Raw genomic sequence first — 25,924 nt, forward strand, 5'->3', positions numbered from 1 at the left:
TTAAACGTGCAAAAACGTGTTATACATATCAAAAACGTGTTTAAACGTTTCAAAACGTGAAAAACGTATTAAATGTGTTAAACATGTCAAAAACGTATTATACATGTCAAAAACGTGTTTAAACGTGCCAAAATGTGGAAAATATGTTAAACATGTAAAAACGTGTTGAACGTGTTAAACATGTCAAAAACGTGTTAAACATGTCAAAATCGTGTTAAACGTGTCAAAAACGTGAAAACATATTTAAGAAGTTAACATTTTGAACTGATATTTTATTTTTGAATTTAGGAAGTTAAAATGTCAAACCGATATTTTTATTTTGAATATATTAAGTTAAATGTTGAACTCATATATATTCAATAAAAATCGAAACTTAAAAAAAATTTGACATTAAACTATCTTAATTAGTTTTGTCAAACTAATATTTTAATAAAATAGATAATATATATTAAAATTATTTTTATTATATTTTATTTTACAAATATAGGAATTGTGATTAAATTACAATTTTATTATTTTCTCAAACATAGGAATTGAGATTAAATTACACTTCTATAATTTTCCGAAACATAGGAATTGAATTGTAATTCAATGCTAATTCTCATGGAATTGAAATTGAGATTCCAATTCCACTGAACCAAACATACCTTTAAAGTAATTTATTAAAACACAAAAGTTATAGGCTTATTTAGATATCTATAATAAATATGCAGATATATTTATGTAGAAGTAGAAACACTATTACTATTTCGTTAACGAACCGAATAATAAATAAGTATATTAGGATTAAATTCCAAACCCATATAAATAGTATACCTATTATATTTCTCTTATCAGAAAAAAATAGAGGTATGTTCTCTCAAAAAAATTCAAGGGATATCGATAGAGAGTTGGAAGACTTAAACCCCACCCATATTATTAATTATTGATCAATGTTCAAATATAGAACTGTAAGATCCAAAATCGAGAGAAGATCCAAAGAACAACGAAGAACGACTTAATGAACTGTTATGTATTAAAGATTCAAGTATGCTTCCACAACTATAAAATATCTCAATTTATCGACAACGTATTAAAGTTATATAACTAAAAAAATAAAGATTTAGATTAAAGATTTTAACAATAACATCCTAACTTCCATTTTTTTTTTCTATGCTCACTTAATATTCTAGCATCAATTGATTCTCTTTCGATTAATCTTCTTCTTTTATCACCTTCTCATTTAACTAATCTCCTTGTTTCATTATATTCAAACATTTCTTGGAGTGGATTTAAAACATTGTATTATTTTATTATAACATATGTGTTAATATATGCTCTAAAGTTAAAAATATCACAGAATTTTGAAAAAAAAAATCGTTTAATTTAATTACATAATAAAAATAAGTAATATAATTTTATTAAAGAATATATAATTATATTTTTGTACTACAACTCGAAGAGAAGTGTTATCTTGATAGAAAAGTCGCCTTTATTAATCACCTCTCAATTAAGAAGGCATCACTCAAGTTCTCATACCATTTATATTTTAATGATTTTGAGGACTAAACACTAATAATTAGATTACACGAACAAATTAAGAAATAATATATCTATGACTGAATTATTGCTTCATGTAAAATTAATGTCTAATTAATTATCACTTAAAACTAGTTTGATCTCATTTTAATCAATTTCTCTTGATCGAATGTTCAAGAGAAAGCATGTGTATAAAGTGGGAGAAGACTATGTCCGAAAATTCTTTTGAAACAAAAATTGAATTCATTAAATTTAAGAGTCTCTCATCATTAGGTTTTTAAGTTCACGAGAGCTCTCTAATGTCGCTACTAATACTTTTTTATATAAATAACGACAATTTCAGTAACGAAGGGTAATGGCTTATAGGGCCATTACTGAAATTCATTAGTCACGACTTTTTAGGCTTTGAGTAACTAGTTTGATCCTTACTAAAGCCCATTTTTCTACAGGTGAGCATCAAATAATTTGTAAAGAATTCAGACAATATAAAATTATTAAGGATAGGTTTGGATGAGTGAAATTAATATTGAAATTCTAATTTTAATTCCAATTCATTGAATTATAATTCAATTCATATGTTTAGGAAAACTATAGAATTATAATTCAATCTCAATTTATATGTTTGAAAAAAAGAATATAATAAAAATAATTTTAATATATATTATTTATTTTTATTAAAATATTAGTTTGACACAACCAATTAGGATAACTTAAGTTTTCAGAAACTTTTTAAGTTTCAATTATATCGATTCAACATTTTAACTTAGTAGATTCAAAAACAAAATACAGGTTCAACATTTTAACTTTTAAATTCAAAAACAAAAAAACGGTTAAATATGTTAACTTCTTAAATTAAAAAAAGTATATATTGGTTCAAAATGTTAACTTAGTTGTAAATTAAAAAAGAAAAAAGATATCAGTTCGATATTTTAACATCCTATATTAAAAAAACAATTATCGATTAAAAACTTTAATCGTGTTTTAAATAATAAAATAATAAGTTATTTTGTTTGAAAAAATATTAAAAAAATAATTAAAATTATAATTTAGTGCTTAAAATAATAGAATTGAGAATTATAAAATTATATTAAATTGAATTCCATTATAATTATAATTATAATTATAATTTTAATATTAATAAGTATAACCAACTTAAAAATTAAAATTGGAATTCCAATTTTTGGGTTAATTACTTTAAAACATACTGTCCAACACCTAAAACTACTACAAGCTTATTTGATGAATGAGTTATTTAGATAAAGTGACTTTTTTTTTTAAATAATTTTGTTTGGTGGAATTGATAAAATAATAAGTTTTTTTTTTTTTTTAATTATACCCTCTCTCTCTCTCAATTTTATATATGTATAATAATATTATTTTTTTAAATGAAATAATTTAATTTATATTAAATTTTAAAATATAATAAAATAAATAATAAAAAAATGACAGATATGTTAACATTAATTTTTATTAATACATAAATAAAAATTTAAATAAATACTAATTTTATAATTCACTACTATTATAATTTAAATATTATATAAGATAATAAAGTATATTATAATTTTATTTATATTGTGTATATATTTTTATTTAATATAATTAATATAAAATTTTTACATGAAATAAATTTTATAAAATAATAACAAAAAATTATTAGAATATTTACTTAGAATAATTGTTTAAAGTTAGTTTTTACCAAAATAAAAATAAATAAATTTTTTTATAAATTTTTTATTTAAATTAAATATATTTATAAATTAATTAATATGTTTTATTTAAATATATTTAACTTTATTTTATAGTATAATTATTTATTTAAAATTAAATTTATATTAGATAATATATTAGGTTATAATTTTATTTTTATTTTTAATTTATTTTTAGTTAATATAATTCTTTTTAAATGAAATAAGTTATTAATTTATTTTATATGAAAATAAATTTTATAATGTAATAAAATAAATATAAGAGATAATCTTATAAATTAATTAATATTTGTTAATCAAACATATTAACTTTATTTTTTAGTATAATTGTTTATTTATTTAAATTATTTAAAATTTAAATATTATTAGATAATATAGTAGGTTAAGTTGAATTTATATTGAGTTTTAATTTTTATTTAAAGTAATTAATATAAATAATATTAAATTTAATTAGAGGTTAGTTTTGGTATTTAAATGATAAAATTATTTAACTTGACGGTAAATAAGATGTTAGGATTTTGGGATAAAAACTAGGTTTTATCCCCAAAATCCTTTCATCAAACGAGCCCTAAAAACCAGACTATGGATCCTATATTACAGGTTCATATGAATCCCTTATAGATGATAAACTATAATTCTTTTATACTATAAACAGTTAGAAATACATGTAAGAATTAAATATGATGGAAAAAAGAATTTGAAAACGACTAGAACAGAAGTGAAAATGAAAATCCAAATTAGAAGTAAGCTTAAACTTAAAAAGGATTGCCAAACAAAAAAATATTATGAGATTAAGAGATTAATTTTGTTGCCTACCAAATCTAAATATGACATATTGGAGGAGCAAGTTTCTTGGTTTTATGTTTTCATTGGAGGTGCATGTTTTAGATATCTAGCTTTGCAATCATGATGTATAGAATTTCAGCTTCTCATATATTGTTTTAAAACAAATGGACAAGTTTTGAGCTTATCACATTGTATCAATGTAGATATATGGGGTCTGATGTAGATATTTAGGTCGGTATAAATTTGTTTTTTTTGTTTTTTTTATTGTTATCAACGGTACAATATCGATACCATATCAAAATTAAGGTACGGTAAATGTATGAATTTTCCTGTAACAAAACATTCGATAAGGTATAAGGTATTAATAAAAATAAATATCGTACCTAGGCTGCAAATGAGCCGAGCTGAACTCAAACCAGCCTGAGCTCGACTCGATTTAGTATTTATTAGTTCGACTCAAACTCGAGCTCGGACGAGTTTATAAATTTGAGCTCAAACTCGACTCAACTATTACCTACAAGCTCGGCTCGACTCGAAAAAATTGAACAATAATTAAAATTTCAAACTCAAGCTCTCAAACCAAATTTATTTTCAAAATTAAAATATCAAACTTTCATATATATTCAATATTTAAAAGATGATAATTCAAAATGAAGATATGAAACAATCATAAGTATTCAAAATTCCAAAACATGATAGTCCCAAAACATGTTTATTTTTTAATTAAGGAGAACTAGCATGACACCCACAACCATGACCCCCTCTTCAACACAAAGCGCTTTAAGATTGAATCGAACTCGTGACCTTTTGGTCTCTTAAGCCCAAAAACATTAAATTACCATTACTAATCAAAATTATAAAACATAAAATTCCAAAATCAAAATATAAATTGTTTGATCATTCAATATATTAATTTTTTTTAAATCATATTCTTCTATCCTAACACAAGTATATTAATACGAAATCTTACCAATAATTAATATAAACAAAATAATTAAAATTTAACTTAATAAATATTTATAACAAAATATACTTTTATTATATAATATATTAATCATTTTTATATCTTCTAAATATTATATATAATATACTAATTATTATATCTTTAAAATTTTACTTTTATTAAATATATAATATTAATTTTTATTTATTTATGTCAATATTATATATAATAAATTAGTTATTATATTCCTAATATTTACTTTTATTATATATAATATATTAAATTTTTTTTTATCTCTTTCAAATATAATATATTTTTATTTTATATATAATATATTAATCAATTTTTAATTTCTTTCACTATTATATAATATATTAACTTTTTTTATCTCTTTCAATATTATATATAATATATTAATTATTATATCCTAATATTGTTGGCCCATTTTTTCCTATCATTAATCAATCATATTTTATTTTAATAGGAATTGAAAATCAGTGTTTTCTATATTCATCTGCCTTATGTATGTAAGCATAAGTTTATCTTAATACATGAAAGAGGATATATAAACATAAATCAAAGTTATCTAAAAGCAAAAAAACAATAATTATTGTAAAAGTGAAAATAAATTTTAATTACCTGCAAGCCTCTTATGAATGAATAAGAGGTGAAGACTGAAGAAGAAAAGATGAAGAGTGAAAGAAATAATGAAGAATGAAGAAAATTAGATGAAGAGTCATCGTAAATATATTAAGAATTAAAGTTTTATTTTAGGGATGGTGGGTCTTTATATGAACTTTGAAGAGAAAGAGAGAAGAAAAAATATTATTTAAATTTTGAGTTTTAATAATAAATAAAAAGTTATATATTATGACGTTCGAAAAAGCTCGAGAAGCCATCGAGCAAGCATTATATGAGCTCGAGCTCGAATATTAAACGCGTCGGCTGGAGCTCGAACCAATTCTCAATATAACATTTGTTTGTCGTTCAACTTTCTAAAATAACGTAGTTTATTCATTCATTCCAAACTAACTTAGTTTACTATTCAAACTTAGTTTTTTATTTTAAAATTAATTAATTTATTTATATTTAAACTCATTATTATATATATATTTAAATTATTATTTTTATAAATGTGATATATTTAAATTATTATTTTTATAAATGTGATATATTTAAATTATTATTTTTATAAATTAAATTATTTATATTTTGATATATACTTTAAATTTTTATTTTTATAAATTTATTATTTATATTTTAATATATATATATATATCAATTATTAATTTATATAACTTTTTAATAAAAATACCAATAAGTTCACCAACCACTTCCACCAATTTTTCAAAAAAGATATTCTCTATTGCCATAACTAAGGATGACAATTTGAAACCGCCCTGCGATAACCGAACATAATTGTCTCGTTTGGGATGGTTTTTCCCCAAAACCGGACAGGGATGGGGCGAGGATGGTATTTGTGTCCCTCGCCCCGCCCGATCTCATATCGTTTCTATCTCGAACACTATAAACACAATTAAATATATACAATCACTATTATATTTATTTATTCATTATATTTTATAACAGTCGTAAGTTTATTTCTTTATAATAATATAAAATTTTAATATATTACAGTATATATTGTATTAAAAAATCCGTTTATATAATTTTATTGTATAATTGTTTTTAAAAATATTTTATAAATAGTGCTCCATAGAGATTCCAGAACGGGGTGGGGATGGTATTAAAAAATTCCCAAAATAAAAACGGGGCGAGGATAGTAAATACATTTCCCGCCCCGAACCGCCTCATTGTCATCCCTAACCATAACAATATATTTAAATTATTATGTTTCATTTATATTTACTAAATACAATATTTTATTATGAGCCGTGTAATTTAACTTTTTCATTTTGTTATATTATACGTAACAAATTTAGTATGAGTATTCTAGTTAAATTTTTATTATATTGTCTCTTCACAACAAATTTTTATTAATATTTAGTCTAACTTTTTTTTTTATAAAATAATAATTTAAAATATTATATCTAAATAAAAATAATCCAATTTATTAAAATAATAATTTAAAATATATATCAAAAAACAAATAATTTAATTTATAGAAATAATAATTTAAATATATCAAAATTATAAAAATAATAATTTAAATATACATATAATAATGAATTTAAATGTAAATAAATAAATTAATTAAAAAAATAAAAATAAAAAAATAAAAGAAAACTGAGTTTTAATAGTAAATTAGGTTAGTTTGGGAATAAATAAACAAAATATATTAATTTGGGAAGTTAAACGGGAAACATGGTCATATTGGGAATTGGTTCTTGGAGCTTGGCTCGAACTCGGTCAAAATCAAGCTCAAGTCGAGTTTGACCGAACGGCTCACGAGCGAATTTACTCATCTGCCGCCCTATCCCTAACGTTAATGTCTAATATCTTTAAGAACTTTTAGAAAGTTCATTGATAAGTCAGGAGGAAATATGTTTCATTCTAAACTTCTTGATATTTCATTCAAATCTTCATACATAAGGTGGATTATCGGGATTGAAAAAAATAAAAGAAAATTTAAGACAATTTATATGTAACTCTATACTTATTAATTTAGTGTAGATTAATTAACTTAGGCACTCAAGCTTATTAAATAAATTAATTGGACAAAATTGGTTGTTTTTCCGATGCATAAAAGAAATTTATGTTCTTATAATACGATTAGATTATTTTGATATAAAGTACAATGGAATCTTGTATTAATTAATATTGGAGTTATAAATATCCATAGTGGAATAAAATACTAAAAATATAGACGAAACCCGTGAAATTAAGAAAATACTTAATTATTATTGACAATTTGACATAAGACAAATTAAAAGCAAGTAAAACTAATGTAACTACCATTTTTTTTTAAATAGTTCACATAATTGTTCCAAATATGATTTGAACTTATTACTTATAGTCTAATTCGAGGTAAGTCTTATTACATAATAATATAATTTACTAATACTAAATGCATCACTTACAAGGTACGAATATTAATATTAAAATATTTCCCGCTTAGTAGCCGATAATATATAAAGACCAATTAATGTCTCCATGAAGATGGTAGAGTCCATTATTGTCTCCAAGAAGTTGCCTTCTTTAAGGGTCCATTAATACATATATATATATATATATATACTAATTTGACTTTATTCTTTGTAATGTAAACAAAACAATACATGTCATATTAATTCAGTATTTTTATAAGCAACAATACAAAATATTGCATCATCAAACATCAACACGCTTAAAGAAAGCATATTTATCTTGAAATCACCTGTAATTTATTTTATTTTATGTTATATAGAATAAATTAATATAATAACCGTGAATTATTATTAACAAAAGTAATATAATCTAGTTTTTTCAATATTATGTATTATGTCCAATAAAGCGGTTGATCTTGATGGACGTTTAAAATTATTTCATTAAAATATAAAAAATGAGAGGGTTAATAATCAATAAACCATAGTTATGATTAAAAGATGACAATCAAATAATCCTAAAAAGCCTAATTATTATCAATCAAGTATACAAGAAACAAAGATTACAAACAAAAATTACAAACGGTATCAAATTCTAATTATCCCAATCATGATTTTTATTTCCATATCAACATGTTGTTTCAATCGGTTGTCTTCCTCTTACAATGAAATATGGATGAACAGAAGAGTTTGATGAATACTGCATATTCTCATTTTTATTTCTTTCTTTATATGAACTCATTTTGATTTGATAAAAAAAATTATTCTTCACCTTGTTGTTCTCAACTTAAATTTTTAGATCATTGTCTTCATTTCCTTCAACTTCAACTTTGGAATTCTCAACAACTTTGAATTCCTCTATATCAACCTTGAAATTATCTTATTCCTCTTGATTAACTTTTAGTATCTTTCTCTCTGTTTTCATCCGTAACCACTTTAACTTGATTTGACTGCGATTCCTCAACTATCTTTTCAACATGATTAAGTTAGGTTCACCTCCTTCTTTGTACTACTTTCTTCTTGTACAAAATTTTTTATATCTTTTGTTTCCTGTTCTTTAAGCATATTTTTCTCTTTGATTATAGGCACCTCAATTTTATTTTCTTGCATCTTTAATTTCTGACCTTTATGAATTTTTTGATCTTCTTCCTTAGCCAAATCACATTTTGAGCTTGCATGTTAGAAGGTATTGTAGAAAGAGCATATGTGTGGCTCCACTAATAAGTGATTTCCATGATAGTAGATTTTTCTTTTCAGTCTACCACTTTCATACTTTTCGACAGTGTGTTTCTAGGATGCACCTTAATGCAACTGACCATTGAACAATTTCTTCATATTTTTCTTTTTTCAGTAGATTTCGGTCTTGAAGATAATGAATGTTGAGTTGAATTGTAATATGTTGTGCTTTCTCCTTATTAATGACAATTTCTCTCATTTTGGCATATATAAGGAGCTTTGTAATCTCATTCTTGAGCCCAAACAAATTAACTATTTCATTATAGCGTATCTTCAAAACTTCTTCATTATCCCCTTGTTTTCCTGCATTATTTTCTATAGGAATTTTCCTAGTAGCAGTTGTAGAAGATTTCTTACTTGTGTTGTTATCTTGCAATTTTTTGCTGACTTCTTTAGCAATTTTTTCAATTTCTTTGACTGCTGCTTTCTTAATTTCTTCCAGCACAAACTCCCTAACTTCTTTAGATTTTTACTTTTGTTCTTCCCATGATGGCAAAAACAGAGTAATCACAAAAACCCTAAGAGATGATCACAGATAAACCGCAATCGAGAGCAAATTCTAACGACGCTTACAAATGCACAAGAAACCCTAGACTAGCGACACTTAACAACTGACTTATGACGCAAGACAATATTGTGCGGTACCGTCTGTGCCGATCACACTGTACTGTTTGTGCCGATCACGCTTCTTTTGATCAATGGTGATTCCGGCGTCGTTTTGATGACTTCGGCGTAAGACAATTTTGTGTCGCCCATGCTGATCTTTAGAGCTTTACTCTCATTATTATTATTATTATTATTATTATTATTATTATTATTATTATTATTATTATTATTATGTCAATAAATTCATGTTATTTATGTTTGCATAGCTTAATTTACTTTAGCATAGAGCTAGTCATTATTAATGGTGTTGTGTTTTTAATTCATTACTGTCAAATTAATAACACTTTAATAATTAAGTAGAATGTTAAAATTAATCAATTATTTATTATTATTATTTTGAAACTTATAAATGTATAATAAAAAATTATCAAAGCTGTTTAAACATAAACAAAAAACATAATATAAGAGAAATTAAAAACATAATTGGGGTAGCAATATATGTGTTAACCACTTCAATCTTAATTAATTAATTTATAATAATGAATTGTTAAGGTTTATATTATAACTAATATAAAAATGCAATGTGAACCTCTATTAATCCTTTGGGATAAACTATAAGGCGATTTCCCTAAATTATTCTATACACAATCTAAAAACGATCAGCTGCGTCAGAATGAAGTTCAATTGGAATCATTAATTTTATAATAAATGAATCTTAACTACCCTTTTGAATCTTCCATTAGCCTTTTTATAAACAGAATGTCAACACTAGCTTCCAGACATTACCTTTATAAATATCTATGTATCTTTATTACTTTTCCCAGACATCAACACAAATTAATCATGGGTAAAGATGTTAAAGTTGAAGGATCTCCGGGAAGCTCAATGCATGGAGTTACCGCCCATGAATCCACCCTTGCCTTCGCAACAACATCCGAGGTTCCACGCGACACCACCACCAAGTTTTCCCTTCCGGTGGACTCCGAGCACAAGGCTACGGTTTTCAGGGTGAGTATATTATGGCTTCTCCGATTTATTTGAGAAAATAAGAATTTTTGAAAAAAAAACACTTTTAATATGTTATTTTAATGTAAGATCTAAAGATATTTTCCTTTCTTGTGTAAATTTAGATATATTCGTTAGCGAAACCTCACATGAGGACGTTCCACCTGTCGTGGATATCGTTCTGCACTTGCTTCGTGTCGACCTTTGCGGCGGCCCCATTGGTTCCCATTATCCGGGAGAATCTAAACCTGAAGAAAGGGGACATAGGAAATGCGGGGGTGGCTTCGGTGTCGGGAAGCATCTTCTCAAGGCTAGCGATGGGTGCAATATGCGACCTCTTGGGGCCACGTTACGGTTGTGCGTTCCTCCTCATGTTGTCGGCCCCAACGGTGTTTTGCATGCCGCTAGTCTCGTCTGCAGCCGGGTACATCACCGTGAGGTTCATGATCGGTTTCTGTCTAGCCACGTTCGTGTCTTGCCAGTACTGGATGAGCACGATGTTTAACAGCCAGATCATCGGTCTTGTGAACGGAACAGCCGCTGGGTGGGGGAACATGGGAGGCGGGATCACTCAACTCTTGATGCCAATCCTTTATGAGATCATCAGGAAGTGCGGCTCAACCCCTTTCATGGCATGGAGGATTGCATTCTTTATCCCCGGATGGCTTCATATTATCATGGGGATTCTAGTCTTGACCCTCGGTCAGGACTTGCCCGATGGTAACTTGAAAGAAGTGCATGAAAAGGGAATTGTTGCCAAAGACAAATTTAGCAAGGTAAGATTTAAGAAATTCATCTCTTTACGGTATAAAAGATGTCAATATGTAATCCGTCGCTATAGGATCAAAACAAACGTAATATTTATAAATAGCAACGGAAAATGGAATCAATAGTGACGTAACAAAAACAAAGGGTAAAATTACCGTCGCTTATTATTGAGCGACGGGCAGATGAGCACAAGTGACGGTATTTTCCGTCTTTATTGTTCTCTTTATTAATTGTATATATTTCGATCCAATAGCGACGGATGAAAATTTTCGCTAAACCTATTTCATTGTAAAGGAACTTGTAATGTTTTTATATATGGATAATATGAAACAAATTAAATACTAATCTTAAATTTGGTTATTTTCTTTGAAATTATGTTAGGTGTTGTGGTATGCTGTAACAAACTATAGAACTTGGATCTTTGTTCTACTCTACGGTTACTCCATGGGTGTTGAATTATCAACTGACAATGTTATTGCTGAATACTTTTACGACAGGTAATTCTCTTTTCTTCATAATCAAATTTAATAGTTTCTCTTTGAGAACATACATTTGCAATCACGAACAATTAGTTAAATTGAATGTGTTGTATGCACGCAGGTTTGATTTGAATCTCCACACAGCCGGAATCATCGCTGCCACATTTGGCATGGCGAATCTGTTGGCCCGACCCTTTGGAGGTTTCTCTTCTGACTTCATGGCCCGTCATTTCGGCATGAGAGGTCGTCTTTGGACCCTATGGATTCTCCAAACTCTTGGTGGAGTTTTCTGCATCCTGTTGGGTAAATCAGACTCCTTACCCCTCGCTATCACCATGATGATCCTCTTCTCCGTTGGAGCACAAGCAGCATGCGGTGCCACTTTTGGTATTGTTCCCTTCATCTCTCGTCGTTCTCTTGGCGTGATTTCTGGTATGACTGGTGCCGGAGGGAATTTTGGGTCGGGTTTAACCCAACTACTCTTCTTCACTAGCACCAAGTACTCAACTAGCACTGGATTGGTTTACATGGGGATAATGATTGTGTGTTGCACGTTGCCGGTGACATTGGTGCATTTTCCCCAATGGGGAAGCATGTTTTTACCACGTAGCAAGGATGTCGCCAAGTATAATGAGGAACGCTATTATGAGGCAGAATACAATGAGGATGAGAAGTCTGTTGGCATGCACCATGGCAGCATGAAGTTTGCTATAAGCAGTAAAACCGAGCAAGGACGTTTGTGCAATCGTTCGGCTCCGACCAGGACCCCACCTAATGCGGCTTAATAATATATGAAGTTATAATAATGTCTACTTGTGTGAAAATGTTCTTTCAACCCAATGTTTGATGTGATTAAACACTTATACTAATGAGTAAATGATGTTTAATTGTTGTTCAATTTGTGATTTCATTTTACATTGTTTCCAAGATTAATGTCTTCTTTTGAAGACATTTTGGTTCATGAGCTCATATTTTAGAATATGTTATTGTAATCAAATGGAGATGTGGTACATTTATTGTCTTTCCTATGCATTGTTTTTATTCTCATCTCTTTGGCCTATTTTTGTGTTTTAGATTTTTTTTTTTTGCATTTGAGCGGTTATAAATGTATTGTACGTACACGATTTATTAAGATTTTTCGTGTTAGCTAATTAACGACATTAGAGAATGAAACTACATGGTGTACTTAGGTCGTTGAATAATTAACCTAGTTTAAGAAACTACAAATTTTAGATAAACCTGAAGGGGTGAACCAAATAGCGACGGTGTTTATTACCGTCACTACTAACTTTATGTGAGATATAGTGACGCTAACAAATACCTTCGTTGTTGATGGAACAACAACCATAATTGGTTTTTTTTATTGGAATTAGGTCACCTTCAACTCAAACAGGCCCGGCTAGCGATTTAATAATTATATATATAAATATAAAACATAAGATTAAAGATAATATATAAAAAAATAATATTTTAAACTTAAACCGTTAGGTTTAACCAAAAAGTTGACGGAAGGGTCACGGGTGACCTTTATAAAAGTTGAAGGAGTGATTTGTTTCAAAAATTAATTTGAGGGCCAAAAGTGAACGATTGAGATAGTTTGAGGGCCGCCCAGATAATTTACCCAAAAAATAATTAACCTGTTTTATTTTTTATTTTTTATTTTTCATTTGTTTTGCTTTGCTTTTATGTTTTTATCTGTTTTTAATTATTTTGTAGTTCTGATTATATATAAAATATTTCTGATCAAGCATATTATTTAAAAATAATACATATTATTTATGTGAGTTAAAAATTAAAAATGGGGTCTTGGCAACCCAATAATGTGGACGGGGCACTGAACACGTAATAAATTTATTGAGCAATTAGATATTTATTAAGTATTTTAAAACTATTTATGTTTGTGTTAGATATTTATTTTACTTAAATATATAGAATCAATTCCTCATATCCTATTAAATTCTACATAGAGGGTATAGAATAGTTGTTTCTTTTAGATAGTACTGTGTTGATGTGATCTTTTGAAAAAGCGTTGATAAATCGGAGAAAAGATGTTTCATTCGAGAGATTATGATTTTTCATTCTAATCTTTGAAAAAAAAAAAATTTTAAGACAATTTTAGGCGTAACTCTAGACTTACTAGTTTTGCACAGGTTTTTTTAAATGTTTTTTCTTCAATTTTTTGTAATGCTTTTGGTGTTGAGTTAAAACAACTCTAATTTATACTATTTTGCAAGAATAATTAATAAAAAAAAATGATATTTTGTGCCGATTAATTAATTTAGACGTTCAAGTTTAGTAAATAAATTAATAAGACCAAAAAGTAAGAAATATAAATTTGTTGTTTTTGATACATCAAAAATGACTATGTTGATCTAAAGTATATTTTGAAGCTTGTATTAGTTAATATTGGAGTTATTATATATGGCCAAAACTGGAATAAAATACTACAAATACAGACGAAACCAATTAAATTAAGAAATACTTTAATTATCATTGAAATAAGAGAAATTAAAAAGTAGGTAAAACTAATGTAACTACTAATTTTATTTTATAAAGTTCACATTAAATGTTTCAAATATGATCTGAACTTATTAATTCTAATCAAATTCTAGGTAACTAGACTTGTTACCTAATATAATATAATATAATATAATATAATATAATATAATATAATATAATATAATATAATATAATATAATATAATTTACTAATTCTAAATGAATCACGTACTAGGTACGGATATTAGTATTAAAAGATTTCCCGCTAGCATAGTAGCTGATAATATATAAAGACTAATTAATACAGATATACTAATTTGACTTTCTCTTTTTAAAGTAAACAAAACAATTTGTCATATTAATTCAATAATTTTATAACCAACTACTTGAAAACATTGCATCATCAGACATCAACACGCTTAATGAAGTCATATTTATATTGAAATCACCCCTGAATTTTAATTCTTTTTATTAATGAGGTGTTTTTGTTTCTTTCGATCACATGTATTCAATAATTTAGTGAATAAAATCAAAGAAAGAATTTTAAAGTGATAATTTTGTCGTCCAAATATATTGTCAGACAATTACATACAAATTTATTTTTACTTGGTCCAAATTAATATATAGTCATGGTTTAAATTATCTATGCTCGATTATTTCACTTTTACTCTCCTCCATTATATATATAATAGTGAAGAAATGATAGAATTATACATTGCAAGTCACATGTATGTATAAGCTAAGTTTTGAAGGAAAAATAAAAAGAATAATGCGTTACTAAAAATCTTACTTATGTATGTGATTAGAAGAGGCGTCGGTAAAGGTTTGGCGACGCAAAATTTTGTGTCAGAAATATGATTTACCCACTTAAAATTGAGCCGATAAAAATAAAATTATGTGCTAGTTAATCTATTAATTAAAAAGACGCTTTCATAGTTTTTTTAAATATTATAATTCATATTTAATAAAAGAACTATATTTAAAATTAAAATTATGAATTTGATTTATCAAAAGTATTATATTCTTAAAACTACAGCACAAATTCTGAAATGAACATATACACAACAAGTCCTGAGATTTCTAAAATATTTTCAATAGAAGTTACAAAGCATGGAAATTCATAATAGAAATGATATATACTTTATCTTAAGAACATATATAATTAACCTACAACAATTAATATATAGCTGGACTAAAAGTTATACAAAACTCTTTTTATTTATTTTTTTTACTTTTTTTTATATATAACCAATGATTTAAGTAATTTTCGGTTAACTTATCAAACTAACCAACATGGGTGACATATGTGAACATGTATGTAACTACTACTTGATGCATGATTGAGTTTGTATGGTTTTATGTTTTTTTTTTTATAGAAAAATGATTTTATTTTGTTGACAATTGCAAAATCAATTACTTTGTGATGTTGTAAAGAAAAGAAATATACTTTTTATAAATAGAAACAAATCAATAAACAAGTACACTCATACTCAAATGTCAAAATATAAAAAGATGAAAAGAACAGGAAATAAGATAAATAATTAAAGATATCTTCAAATACAATAACATCCAAAAAGATAGATAAAAGGAAGATCTTCAAGAGAAGACCATCCTTAAAAAGTGCAACATAAATTACAAAATGAACTACAATTGAACATCATTCAATATTGTACGTAGTTATTCGTTTTAATATTCATCACCAGCTAGCAAACATGAATTAGCTAGTTTGAAAAAAACAATAATTTTCACACATTATAACTTGAATATTAATTTTATGTTCGATCGGTATCAGGTTTAGTCGCACCAAAGCATTGACCGCGCTCGGTCCAACTGTTCCTAGCGAACTTGATGTTGCTAAGGTGCATGTCCTTGGACTTCTCCTCCTCATTGTATTCCGACCCATAATAGTGTTCCGCGGTTCCCTTGACCCTATCCTTGCTAGGGGGTACAAACATGCCTCCCCATTGAGGAAAGTGCACCAAAGTCAACGGCATCGTGCAACAAACAATCATTATCCCCATGTAGACCAATCCCGTGCCGGTTGAGTACTTGGGGCTAGTGAAGAAAAGTAATTGGGTTAGACCCGACCCAAAATTCCCTCCCGCCCCAGTCATTCCAGAAATCACGCCAAGTGAACGACGAGAGATGAAGGGAACCACGCCAAAAGTGGCTCCGCATGCAGCCTGTGCTCCAATCGAAAAGAGGATCATCATGGCGATGGCAGCGATTAAGGAGTCTGCTTTGCCCAAAAAGATACAAAAGACTCCCCCTAGAGTTTGGAGAATCCATAGGGCCCAAAGGCGGCCTCGCATGCCGAAAAATTTGGACATGTAGTCCGATGCGAATCCTCCAAAGGGTCGTGCCACAAGATTCGCCATGCCAAATGAGGCAGCTATGATTCCGGCTGTGTGGAGCTTCAAATCAAACCTACATGTATATATGTAACACGTTAATTTAATTGTTTGTACCATACATATTGGGGGTAAGATTGTACAAATATGGACTATTAAACTTTAATATTAAATTAAAGAAGAGAATATTTCGAAACCTATCGTAGAAGTACTCAGCTACGACGTTATCGATTGTAAGCTCAACCCCCATGGAGTAGCCATAGAGGAGGACAAAAATCCATGTTCGGTAGTTTATTACGGCGTACCACAACACCTAAAATTAATAATTTCAAAGAAAATTCAATTAAAATGTATTAGTGAAAAAAGGGATTTTCTTAAATATTTTAATTACCTTGGTGAATTTGTCTTTGGTGACTTGTCCCTTTTGTTGCACTTGACTAAAGTTGCCATCGGGCAAGTCCTGGCCTAGGGTCAAGACCATAATCCCCGTGATAATATGAAGCCATCCGGGGATAAAGAATGCAATCCGCCATGCCATGAAAGGGGTCGAGCCGCACTTCTTGATGATCTCATAAAGGACGGGCATCAAAAGTTGCGTGATCCCGCCTCCCATGTTTCCCCACCCGGCGGCCGTTCCGTTCACGAGGCCGATGATCTTGCTGTTAAACATGGTGCTCATCCAATACTGGCACGACACGAACGTGGCTAGACAGAACCCGATCATGAACCTCACCGTGATGTACCCGCCTGCAGACGAGACTAGCGGCATGCAAAACACCGTCGGGGCCGACAACAAGAGGAGGAACGCACAACCGTAACGTGGCCCCAAGAGGTCGCATATCGCACCCATCGCAAGCCTTGAGAAGATGCTTCCCGACACCGACGCCACCCCCGCATTTCCTATGTCCCCTTTCTTCAGGTTTAGATTCTCCCGGATAATGGGAACCAACGGGGCCGCCGCAAAAGTAGACACGAAGCAAGTGCAAAAAGAGATCCACGAGAGGTGGAATGTCCTCATGTGAGGATTCGCCAATGAGAATATCTAATTAAATTGTAATTAATTAATTAATTAATTTACACAAACTTAGGAAAAATAAATCATGTTTAATTAGATGTTATTAATTAATCATATAATTATTAATTTATTTCTCACCCTGAAAGCCTCGGCCCTGTGCTCGTCGTCGACCGGAAGGGCAAACTTTTTGGTGTTGCCGGATCCTTCAACAATATTAATTTCATTACTAGTCATGGTGAAGAGAGGTCGATCGAATCGATTAATATTTTTGAGAAATTAAGGTAATAAGCATCCACATTTATATATAGGCCAGCGTTGACATTATATTCTAACGAAAGATTCAAATGGGTACAAGTAGTAGTTAAGATTCATTTATATATTAGAATAACTAATTAATGATTCCATTAATATTTGGCCTTATACTATATCCCAAAGGGCCTAATTAATTATAAATTAATTATATATAATCACTACTCCTTTTCAATTATAATCCATTATCATATTATAAGAGCTTAACTCATAGTTACCCCCATTCGGTTTTATTGAAATCTTCTTCCTATCATATAGAGTTGAGAATTTCAATTAAATTTTACAGCTATTAATGCAACTATCTATATATAAGAGTTTGTTTGATTTTGTATTATTTGAAAAAATAAATAAATCATGTTTGATATTATTTGTTAAAACAATTATCAGATTATTTAACTTTATTTACCATTTTGACCTTTGCCTTAAATTTATATATAGTAAATAAAGTTTAAAAAATGAATAATTTTTTTTTTTTGGGTGAATTCAGTTTGGGAGCAGAGTTCAAGTTCAAATAATCCGGGCATACTCAACCTATGATGTCATGATGACAATATATTAATTTGGACTAAGTAAAAATAAAATTATACAACAATATATTTAGACGATAAAATTATCATCACTTTAAAGTTATTCCCTTGATTTTTATTCACTGAATTCTTGATTAAATGTGATCGAAAGAAAGAAAAAGAAATACGGGACACCTCAATATTAATAAAAAGAATTGCAATTCGGGGGTGATTTCAAGATAAATATGTTTTATTTAGGCGTGTTGATGTCTGATGATGATGCAATATTTTCAAGTAGTTGATTATAAAATATTGAATTAATATGACAAGTATTGTATTGTTTACATTAAAAAGAAGAAAGTCAAATTAGTATATCTGTATCATTAGTAATTTAGTATTGTATTAATTAATGGACCCTTAAAGAAGGCATCATTTTTGAGACAATAATGGACTCTACCATCTTCATGGGAGACATTATTTTTTATATATAATAAGCTACGAGGAATCTTTTAATAATGTCCGTACTTTGTACTTGATGCATTTAGAATTATAAAATTATATTATATTAGGTAACAAGTCTTACCTACAAGATTAGAAGTAATAAGTTCAATTCATATTTGGAATACTTAATGTGTTAACTTTCTAAAATGGAAAAAATAAAATAAGAAGAAGAAGTATGATATTATTATTATTAATAATAATAAAATAAAATAAAGATATGTAAAAAGAAAGGATAATAATAATTATAATTATAGATAGTAATGATAATAATAAATAATAATAAAATGTATATATATATATATATATATATATATATATATATATATATATATATATATATATATATATGTGATATTGAAATAAATAAATAAAAAGTGTATAAATAATTAATGGAATGTGTTTTTGTGTATTGCAGTAGTAATAAAAGCAAAGAAAAAAATTGGTTAATAATTAATGATAGGTATATAAAATAATAATAAAAATAATGATAATATAATAATATAATAATAATAGCCCTAATAAGTAATAATAATAGTAAAAATGAAAACAACAAAATAAAATAAATTAATGATATTAATTATTGTATAGGGTACTGGGATCTTTTCAGAATACACGTCCCCCTTAAGTTATCAATGCATGAGTTTGGGTTTTTGTTTTTCAAATGATCCAAACCAAAACCAAGATGACAGCCTCTCTACAATTGATCATTACATGAGCTACGATTGTCTAAACCGCGTATATGAGCTAAAATTATGCACGAGCTTGTGTCAGTGCTTACACTTATAATTATAAACTCTAAAAGTTAATTAAAATTTATTAAGTTTGTGTGTGGGCTGACTAATAATTATTTAGATTTATTACTTAAATGTTTATCTTATAAAAATGTTATTATTAAAGGTTTATATTGATAAGACATAATTTTAGAGAAATAAATTATAAAACAAAAACTTTGTATTCACTCTTTTTATTAATATTGAAATATGGTGGCAGTTGAAATGAACATAGCTCATTTGAGTAAACTACTATAAATTTGTGTTTTCTTGTATTCTTATTTTTGCGTTTTTACATATCGTTTCAAGTAGGTTATATTTGACGAATCCAAATCCTAACAACTGATATCAGAGCTGCTAAACTAGCTAGATCGGATCATTGGAAATGATGTCAAGCTGGAACAGTATATGACACGGGATTTGAAGATTCACGGGAGTGAGAATCCAATTGATATGTTGACAAAAACTGTGACAAACGAGAAACTGAAGTTGTGTGCAACTTCAGTTGGTCTTTTTCGTTAAGACACCTGATGGAAATGCGCTACCGATCGAGAGAAGATGAAGTTAGCCTTCAAGTGGGAGATTGTTGAGTTATGAAATCCACACTTATAATAAATTATATAGAAGTTAATTAGAGTTTATTGAGTTTGTATTGGGTTTGGACCTGAGCAAGAGTTATTTAGATTTTATTATTTTAGTGTTTACTTTATAAATATGTTATTGTTAAGAGTTTTATTGGGAAATACATAATTCTAAAGAGATAAGTAGTGTGAGGCAAAAAAACTTTATATTCCTTTTTCGTCTTCATAATAAAATTAGGTAGCGTCTGGAAGTGGACGTAGCTCATTTGAGTGAATCACTATAATTTGTGTCTTCTTGTGTTCTTATTTTCTTACGTATTCCAAATCCTAACAACTGGTATTAGAGTTGTTAGGCTAGATCGGAACATTTGAAATGATGACAAACAAGAAAAGTATATGAAATTGCATTGGAAAATTTAATAGAACAAATTATGCATTTTGGTGGATGTAGATTGAAGATTACCTCTACGAAAAAAAACTTCATTTTCTCTAAGTGAGAAACAAGAGAAGACGGATAAAGCTAAATGAAAACTCTTTGATAGACATGTTTTTGGAGTTATTCTATTCACGCTAGCCAAGACTGTTGTTCACAATGTTGTTGGGTTTTGCAACATCAAAACTATGGATCTTCTTCGAAATCAAACCTGTAACAAATCAGTTTCCAAATCGTTTATGACGACAAACAGATTATAAGACTGAAATAACACAAAGCAATAAACGACAACACAATATACGTGGTTCGGTCAAAATCGACATACGTCCACGGGAGGGATAAGTTTCACTAAATCAAAGAAATGTCAATAGTAGAAACTTACATGCACTGTTCTCAAATGAAAGAAGTGATTACACTAGGAATGATTGGACTACTCCACAATCAAAAGCTCCCCCAATCTTTCTCTCTAGATCAGCCAAAAAACAACAAGAAGAAGGTAACCAGAAAACCCTAGATCTGTAATTCACTCTCTCTTAACATTACTCTGTTATGAGAAAAATACCCAAAAAAAAGTATTTATACTCTAAACCATTTTCATAAAAGAAAACCACGACCCGTTTACCCGGAATTTAAAACCCGCCCGCAATGGCAAGGAACACCTCAACAATTCTCCCCTTTCCGATCCATGGGAGAATGTTGCTATAAACATTCATCATCGTGACGCTTCTTCCAGAACCATTCCGACTTTGCCACAACATATCTCATGCTTGCCTCTTGGCAGACCCTTTGTCATCATATCTGACTAGTTCTCATCTGTATGCACTTTCTCCAAGTATAACTCCTTCTTCTCGAGCACTTCACGGATCCAATGATATCTTCTTTAGATGTGTTTTGAACGTGAATGGAAACTTGGATTATTGCTCACATGTATAACACTTTGTGAGTCACTAAACACCACAAACCTGTCTTGTGCAATGCTTATTTCTTTCAACAATTCTTTCATCCATCTCATTTCCTTACAACATTCAGTAATGGCAATATATTCAGCTTCTGTAGTAGACAAAGCAACACATTTCTGTAGACGAGACTGCCATGATACAGCTCCTCCTCCAAAGGTAAACAAATACCCTGAAGTTGATCTCATTGTGTTAATATCACCACTCATATCTGAATTAGAAAACCCCTCAACATGTGGCTTTCCAGTACCATAACACAAAGCGTATTTGGAGGTCCCTCGAAGATATCTCATTAGCCACTTAACCGCTTCCCAGTGTGTCTTACCGGGATTTGAAAGGAAACGACTAACTACTCCAACTGCATGAGCTATATCTGGTCTTGTACAGACCATTGCATACATCAGACTGCCTATTACTGAAGCATATGGAACACTGCACATTTCTTGTCTTTCCTCTTCATCCTTGGGAGACATTGTCTTGTTTATTTTCAAGTGTGTAGCCAATGGACAAGCAACTGACTTTGCCTTGTCCATACAGAATCGTTTTAGAATCTTCTCAATATCTCTCTCGTGAGACAGCCATAGCTTTTTCTTCACCCGATCACGAATGACCTGCATTCCAAGAATTTGTCTTGCTTGACCCAAGTCTTTCATCTCAAAAGACTTAGCCAAATCCTTTTCAACTTGGCAATCTTGAGCTTGTCTCTCCCAACAATCAGCATGTCATCAACATATAGGAGAAATATAATAAAATCATTAGAAACAAACTTTTTCACAAAGACATAGTGATCTGTAGACGTCTTCATGTACCCATGGATGGTCATGAACGACTCAAACTTAAGATACCACTGCCTTGGTGCTTGCTTCAAACCGTACAGACTTTTGATAAGTTTGCACACCTTGTTTTCCTCACCCTTCTTATTATAACATTCAGGTTGCTCCATATAAACATCTTCATCCAAATCACCATGAAGAAATGCAGTCTTGACATCAAGCTGTTCAACCTCAAGATCCATACAAGCAGCTAGACTTAACACCACCCGGATAGAAGTCATCTTCACTACCGGTGAGAAAATCTCATCATAATCGATTCCATTTCTCTGGCCAAAACCTTTGACAACCAGCCTAGCCTTGTATCTTGTCTTCCTATCATCACATTCTTGCTTGATCTTGTACACCCATTTATTTTGTAATACTTTTCTGTTCTTTGGTCTTTGAACCAGTTCATATGTGCCATTTTTCAGCAATGACTTCATCTCTTCATCCATGTCAGCTATCCATTCTTCCTTATGAGCATCCTCAAGAGCTTCCTTGTAACATATAGGCTCCCCACAACTAGTTAGAAGGACATACTCTGTAGCAGGATACTTAGAACTTGATCTTTTCTCCCTAGTAGACCTCCTAAGTACCTCTGTTTGTTGATTATGTTGATTTCCATCTTCTTGTTGAACTTCAAAATCAACCTCAACATTATCACCAAGATCAATTTCAGTATTAGTATCATTTCTATGGCCTACATCTTGACCCTGAGGAACATCATCATCACTATCTGAGTCTGAAGATACATGTGGCCTTGTCTCCTCAACATCATGAGATAACTCAAGACCAGAAAGGTCACGTATGTATGCATCAAGCTTTTCACCATCTTCAAAATTCTCAATAGTCTGATCTTCAAGAAATACCACATCTCATCTTCTCAAAACCTTCTTATCAACTGGGTCATAACACATATATCCCCACTTTTCATCACCATACCCAAAAAATATGCATTGTCTAGTTTTTGTATCTAGCTTAGACCTCTCATCTTTTGGAACATGCACAAAAGCTCTGCAACCAAAAACACGTAAATAGTCATTATTAACATCTTTACCTGACCAGACGCTTTCTGCACACTTATTATTCAATGGCTTGGAGGGAGAACGGTTGATCACATACACTGTAGTGCTCATGGCTTCAGCCCAGAAATGTTTAGCCAACCTGGCATGAGAGAGCATACTCCTCATCCGTTCTAACATTGTTTTGTTCATCCTCTCTGCCACACCATTTTGTTGCAGAGTCATGGGCATAGTCTGTTCATGTCGAATACCTTGCTCTTTACAATAATCATCAAATGAGCCTATGTACTCTCCCCCATTATCTGACCGCACCCTCATCAGTTTTCTTCCCGTCTCTCTTTCAACCAGCTTGTGAAAGACCTCAAACCTTGTTGCAACCTCATCCTTGGACTTTATAGCATAGGCCCAAACCTTCCTAGATGCATCGTCTATGAAGGTTACAAAATAGGAAGCATCACCTATGAATTTAATCTTCATAGGATCACAAACATCTGTATGGATCAGTTCAAGGGCATTCTTTTTCAGTTCAACTTTTGACTTACTGAAGGAGACTCTGTTCTTCTTACCTTTCAAGCAATGCTCACAACTTTCAAGATGATCATCCTTGAGATTCAGCAACTCATTCCTCTTGATCAAAACATTCAGCCTTTTTTCACTAATGTGACCTAGTCTCTTGTGCCACAACTCAGAGAATGACTCCATCAAAACACAATATGCTACATCATAGACAATTCTCAGATTTGTCTTGTATAAGGAACAACATTTCTTACCTCGTGCAACAACCAATGAACCCTTGCTTAGCTTCCATGCTCCACCACTGAAAACATTATGGTAGCCTACATCATCGAGCTTACCTACTGAAATCAAATTCATTCTCAAATCAGGAATATGCCTTACATCTCTCAATGTCAGGAAATAACCCATGTTTGTCTCGATTCTAACATCACCAAGACCAACTATCTTGGACACACCACTATTACCCATGCGAACCTCGCCATAATCACCAGCTTTGTAGGACTGGAAGTAACCTTTGTGTGGAGTAATTTGGAATGAGGTACCTGTGTCAAAAATCCATGCTATTTCATTTGAAGATGTGCTAAGACAGGAGTCTTGACAGTTAAAAGCATATGTCAGTTCACCATCTGAAGCATAAGCAGATGTATCTGCACTCTGTTATTTCTTTTCTCTGGGCTTCACCATACCCTTCGCTTTATCATTTTTAAATTTCCAGCACTCGTTTTTCCAGGGACCCATTTTTCCACAGTAATGGCAAGCACCATCCTTCTTTGAAGCTCTAGACTTGCTTCTAGACTTGCCCCTGCTCGAACCACTTCTATTATCCTTTGATCTTCCTCTATCAGCCACCAACATATTAGATTTAGAGGGTTTATCCCCCTTTTCGATTCTCCTCATAAAGTAAGGAACTGGTGGCAAATGACATGTTGAATTTACCATTTGGTGTTGAGTTGCTGAGAGTGATAATAAGTGTCTCCCAACTTGCATGCAAAGATCTAAGGACTAAAAGTGCCTGCATCTCATTATCAAAGTTTATCTTCATACTACTCAGTTGATTCAAAATATTTTGAAATTCATTCAAGTGCTCAACAATTGATTTATTATCAACATACTTCAGATTCACCAGCCTTCGTACCAGTGCTGCTTTATTCCCTGCTGACCTCTCATCATAGAGAGCTTCAAGTTTGCTCTACACACCATACGTCGTAATCTCATTCTCAACATGGTGCACAACATTTACACCAACCCAGGAACGAATAAAGCTGCAGGCCTTTCTATCTGTCTTTTTCCAATCAGCCTCTTTTGTAGTCTCAGGTCTAACACCCTCATTTTCAATTGTTTCATTCAAATCATCTGAAACTAACAAATCATTAATCATCAGTTTCCATTGCCTGTAGTTTGTACCATTCAAACTCACCATATCAGGTCTAGATTTCCCCATTATTACTGCCTTAACAAATGACAAAAACCCCAGCAAAGAAACCAGTTGATCTCCTTTTTGAATTTCGCCAAGTAACTAGTGGAGCACTATGCCCTGCTCTAATATTAAAATAGATAACC

The 25,924-nt window shown here is 30.0% G+C and overlaps 2 protein-coding genes across 2 annotated transcripts; one reads left to right on the top strand and one right to left on the bottom strand.

The window, feature by feature from the left end:
* Positions 1 to 10,685: 10,685 nt before the first annotated feature.
* Positions 10,686 to 12,879, top strand: LOC124925025 (high-affinity nitrate transporter 2.1-like). The gene is made up of 4 exons (XM_047465001.1): positions 10,686 to 10,850; positions 10,973 to 11,623; positions 11,997 to 12,112; positions 12,216 to 12,879. Exons 1-4 carry the CDS (start codon positions 10,686 to 10,688, stop codon positions 12,877 to 12,879), a joined length of 1,596 nt encoding a protein of 531 aa, XP_047320957.1.
* A 3,485-nt stretch (positions 12,880 to 16,364) lies between these two features.
* On the bottom strand, positions 16,365 to 23,783 carry LOC124925027 (high-affinity nitrate transporter 2.1-like). The gene is made up of 6 exons (XM_047465002.1): positions 23,769 to 23,783; positions 23,581 to 23,611; positions 18,097 to 18,146; positions 17,335 to 17,985; positions 17,141 to 17,256; positions 16,365 to 17,019 (listed from the first exon to the last, which is right to left on the bottom strand). Exons 1-6 carry the CDS (start codon positions 23,781 to 23,783, stop codon positions 16,365 to 16,367), a joined length of 1,518 nt encoding a protein of 505 aa, XP_047320958.1.
* Between the last annotated feature and the right edge of the window lie 2,141 nt (positions 23,784 to 25,924).

The sequence above is a fragment of the Impatiens glandulifera genome, chromosome 2, assembly GCF_907164915.1.
Source record: "Impatiens glandulifera chromosome 2, dImpGla2.1, whole genome shotgun sequence".
Taxonomy (NCBI): Eukaryota; Viridiplantae; Streptophyta; class Magnoliopsida; order Ericales; family Balsaminaceae; genus Impatiens; species Impatiens glandulifera.

Coding starts and splice junctions, on each gene's coding strand:
- LOC124925027 (XM_047465002.1), bottom strand. Junction 18,147..23,580: donor TGTTGAGGAGACAAGGCCAC/ATGTATCTTCAG, acceptor CCGGCAACACCA/AAAAGTTTGCCCTTCCGGTC. Junction 17,986..18,096: donor ACAGGGCCGAGGCTTTCAGG/GTGAGAAATAAA, acceptor CAATTTAATTAG/ATATTCTCATTGGCGAATCC.
- LOC124925025 (XM_047465001.1), top strand. CDS start 10,686: ATGGGTAAAGATGTTAAAGTTGAAGGATCTCCGGGAAGCTCAATGCAT. Junction 10,851..10,972: donor ACAAGGCTACGGTTTTCAGG/GTGAGTATATTA, acceptor GTGTAAATTTAG/ATATATTCGTTAGCGAAACC. Junction 12,113..12,215: donor GCTGAATACTTTTACGACAG/GTAATTCTCTTT, acceptor GTATGCACGCAG/GTTTGATTTGAATCTCCACA.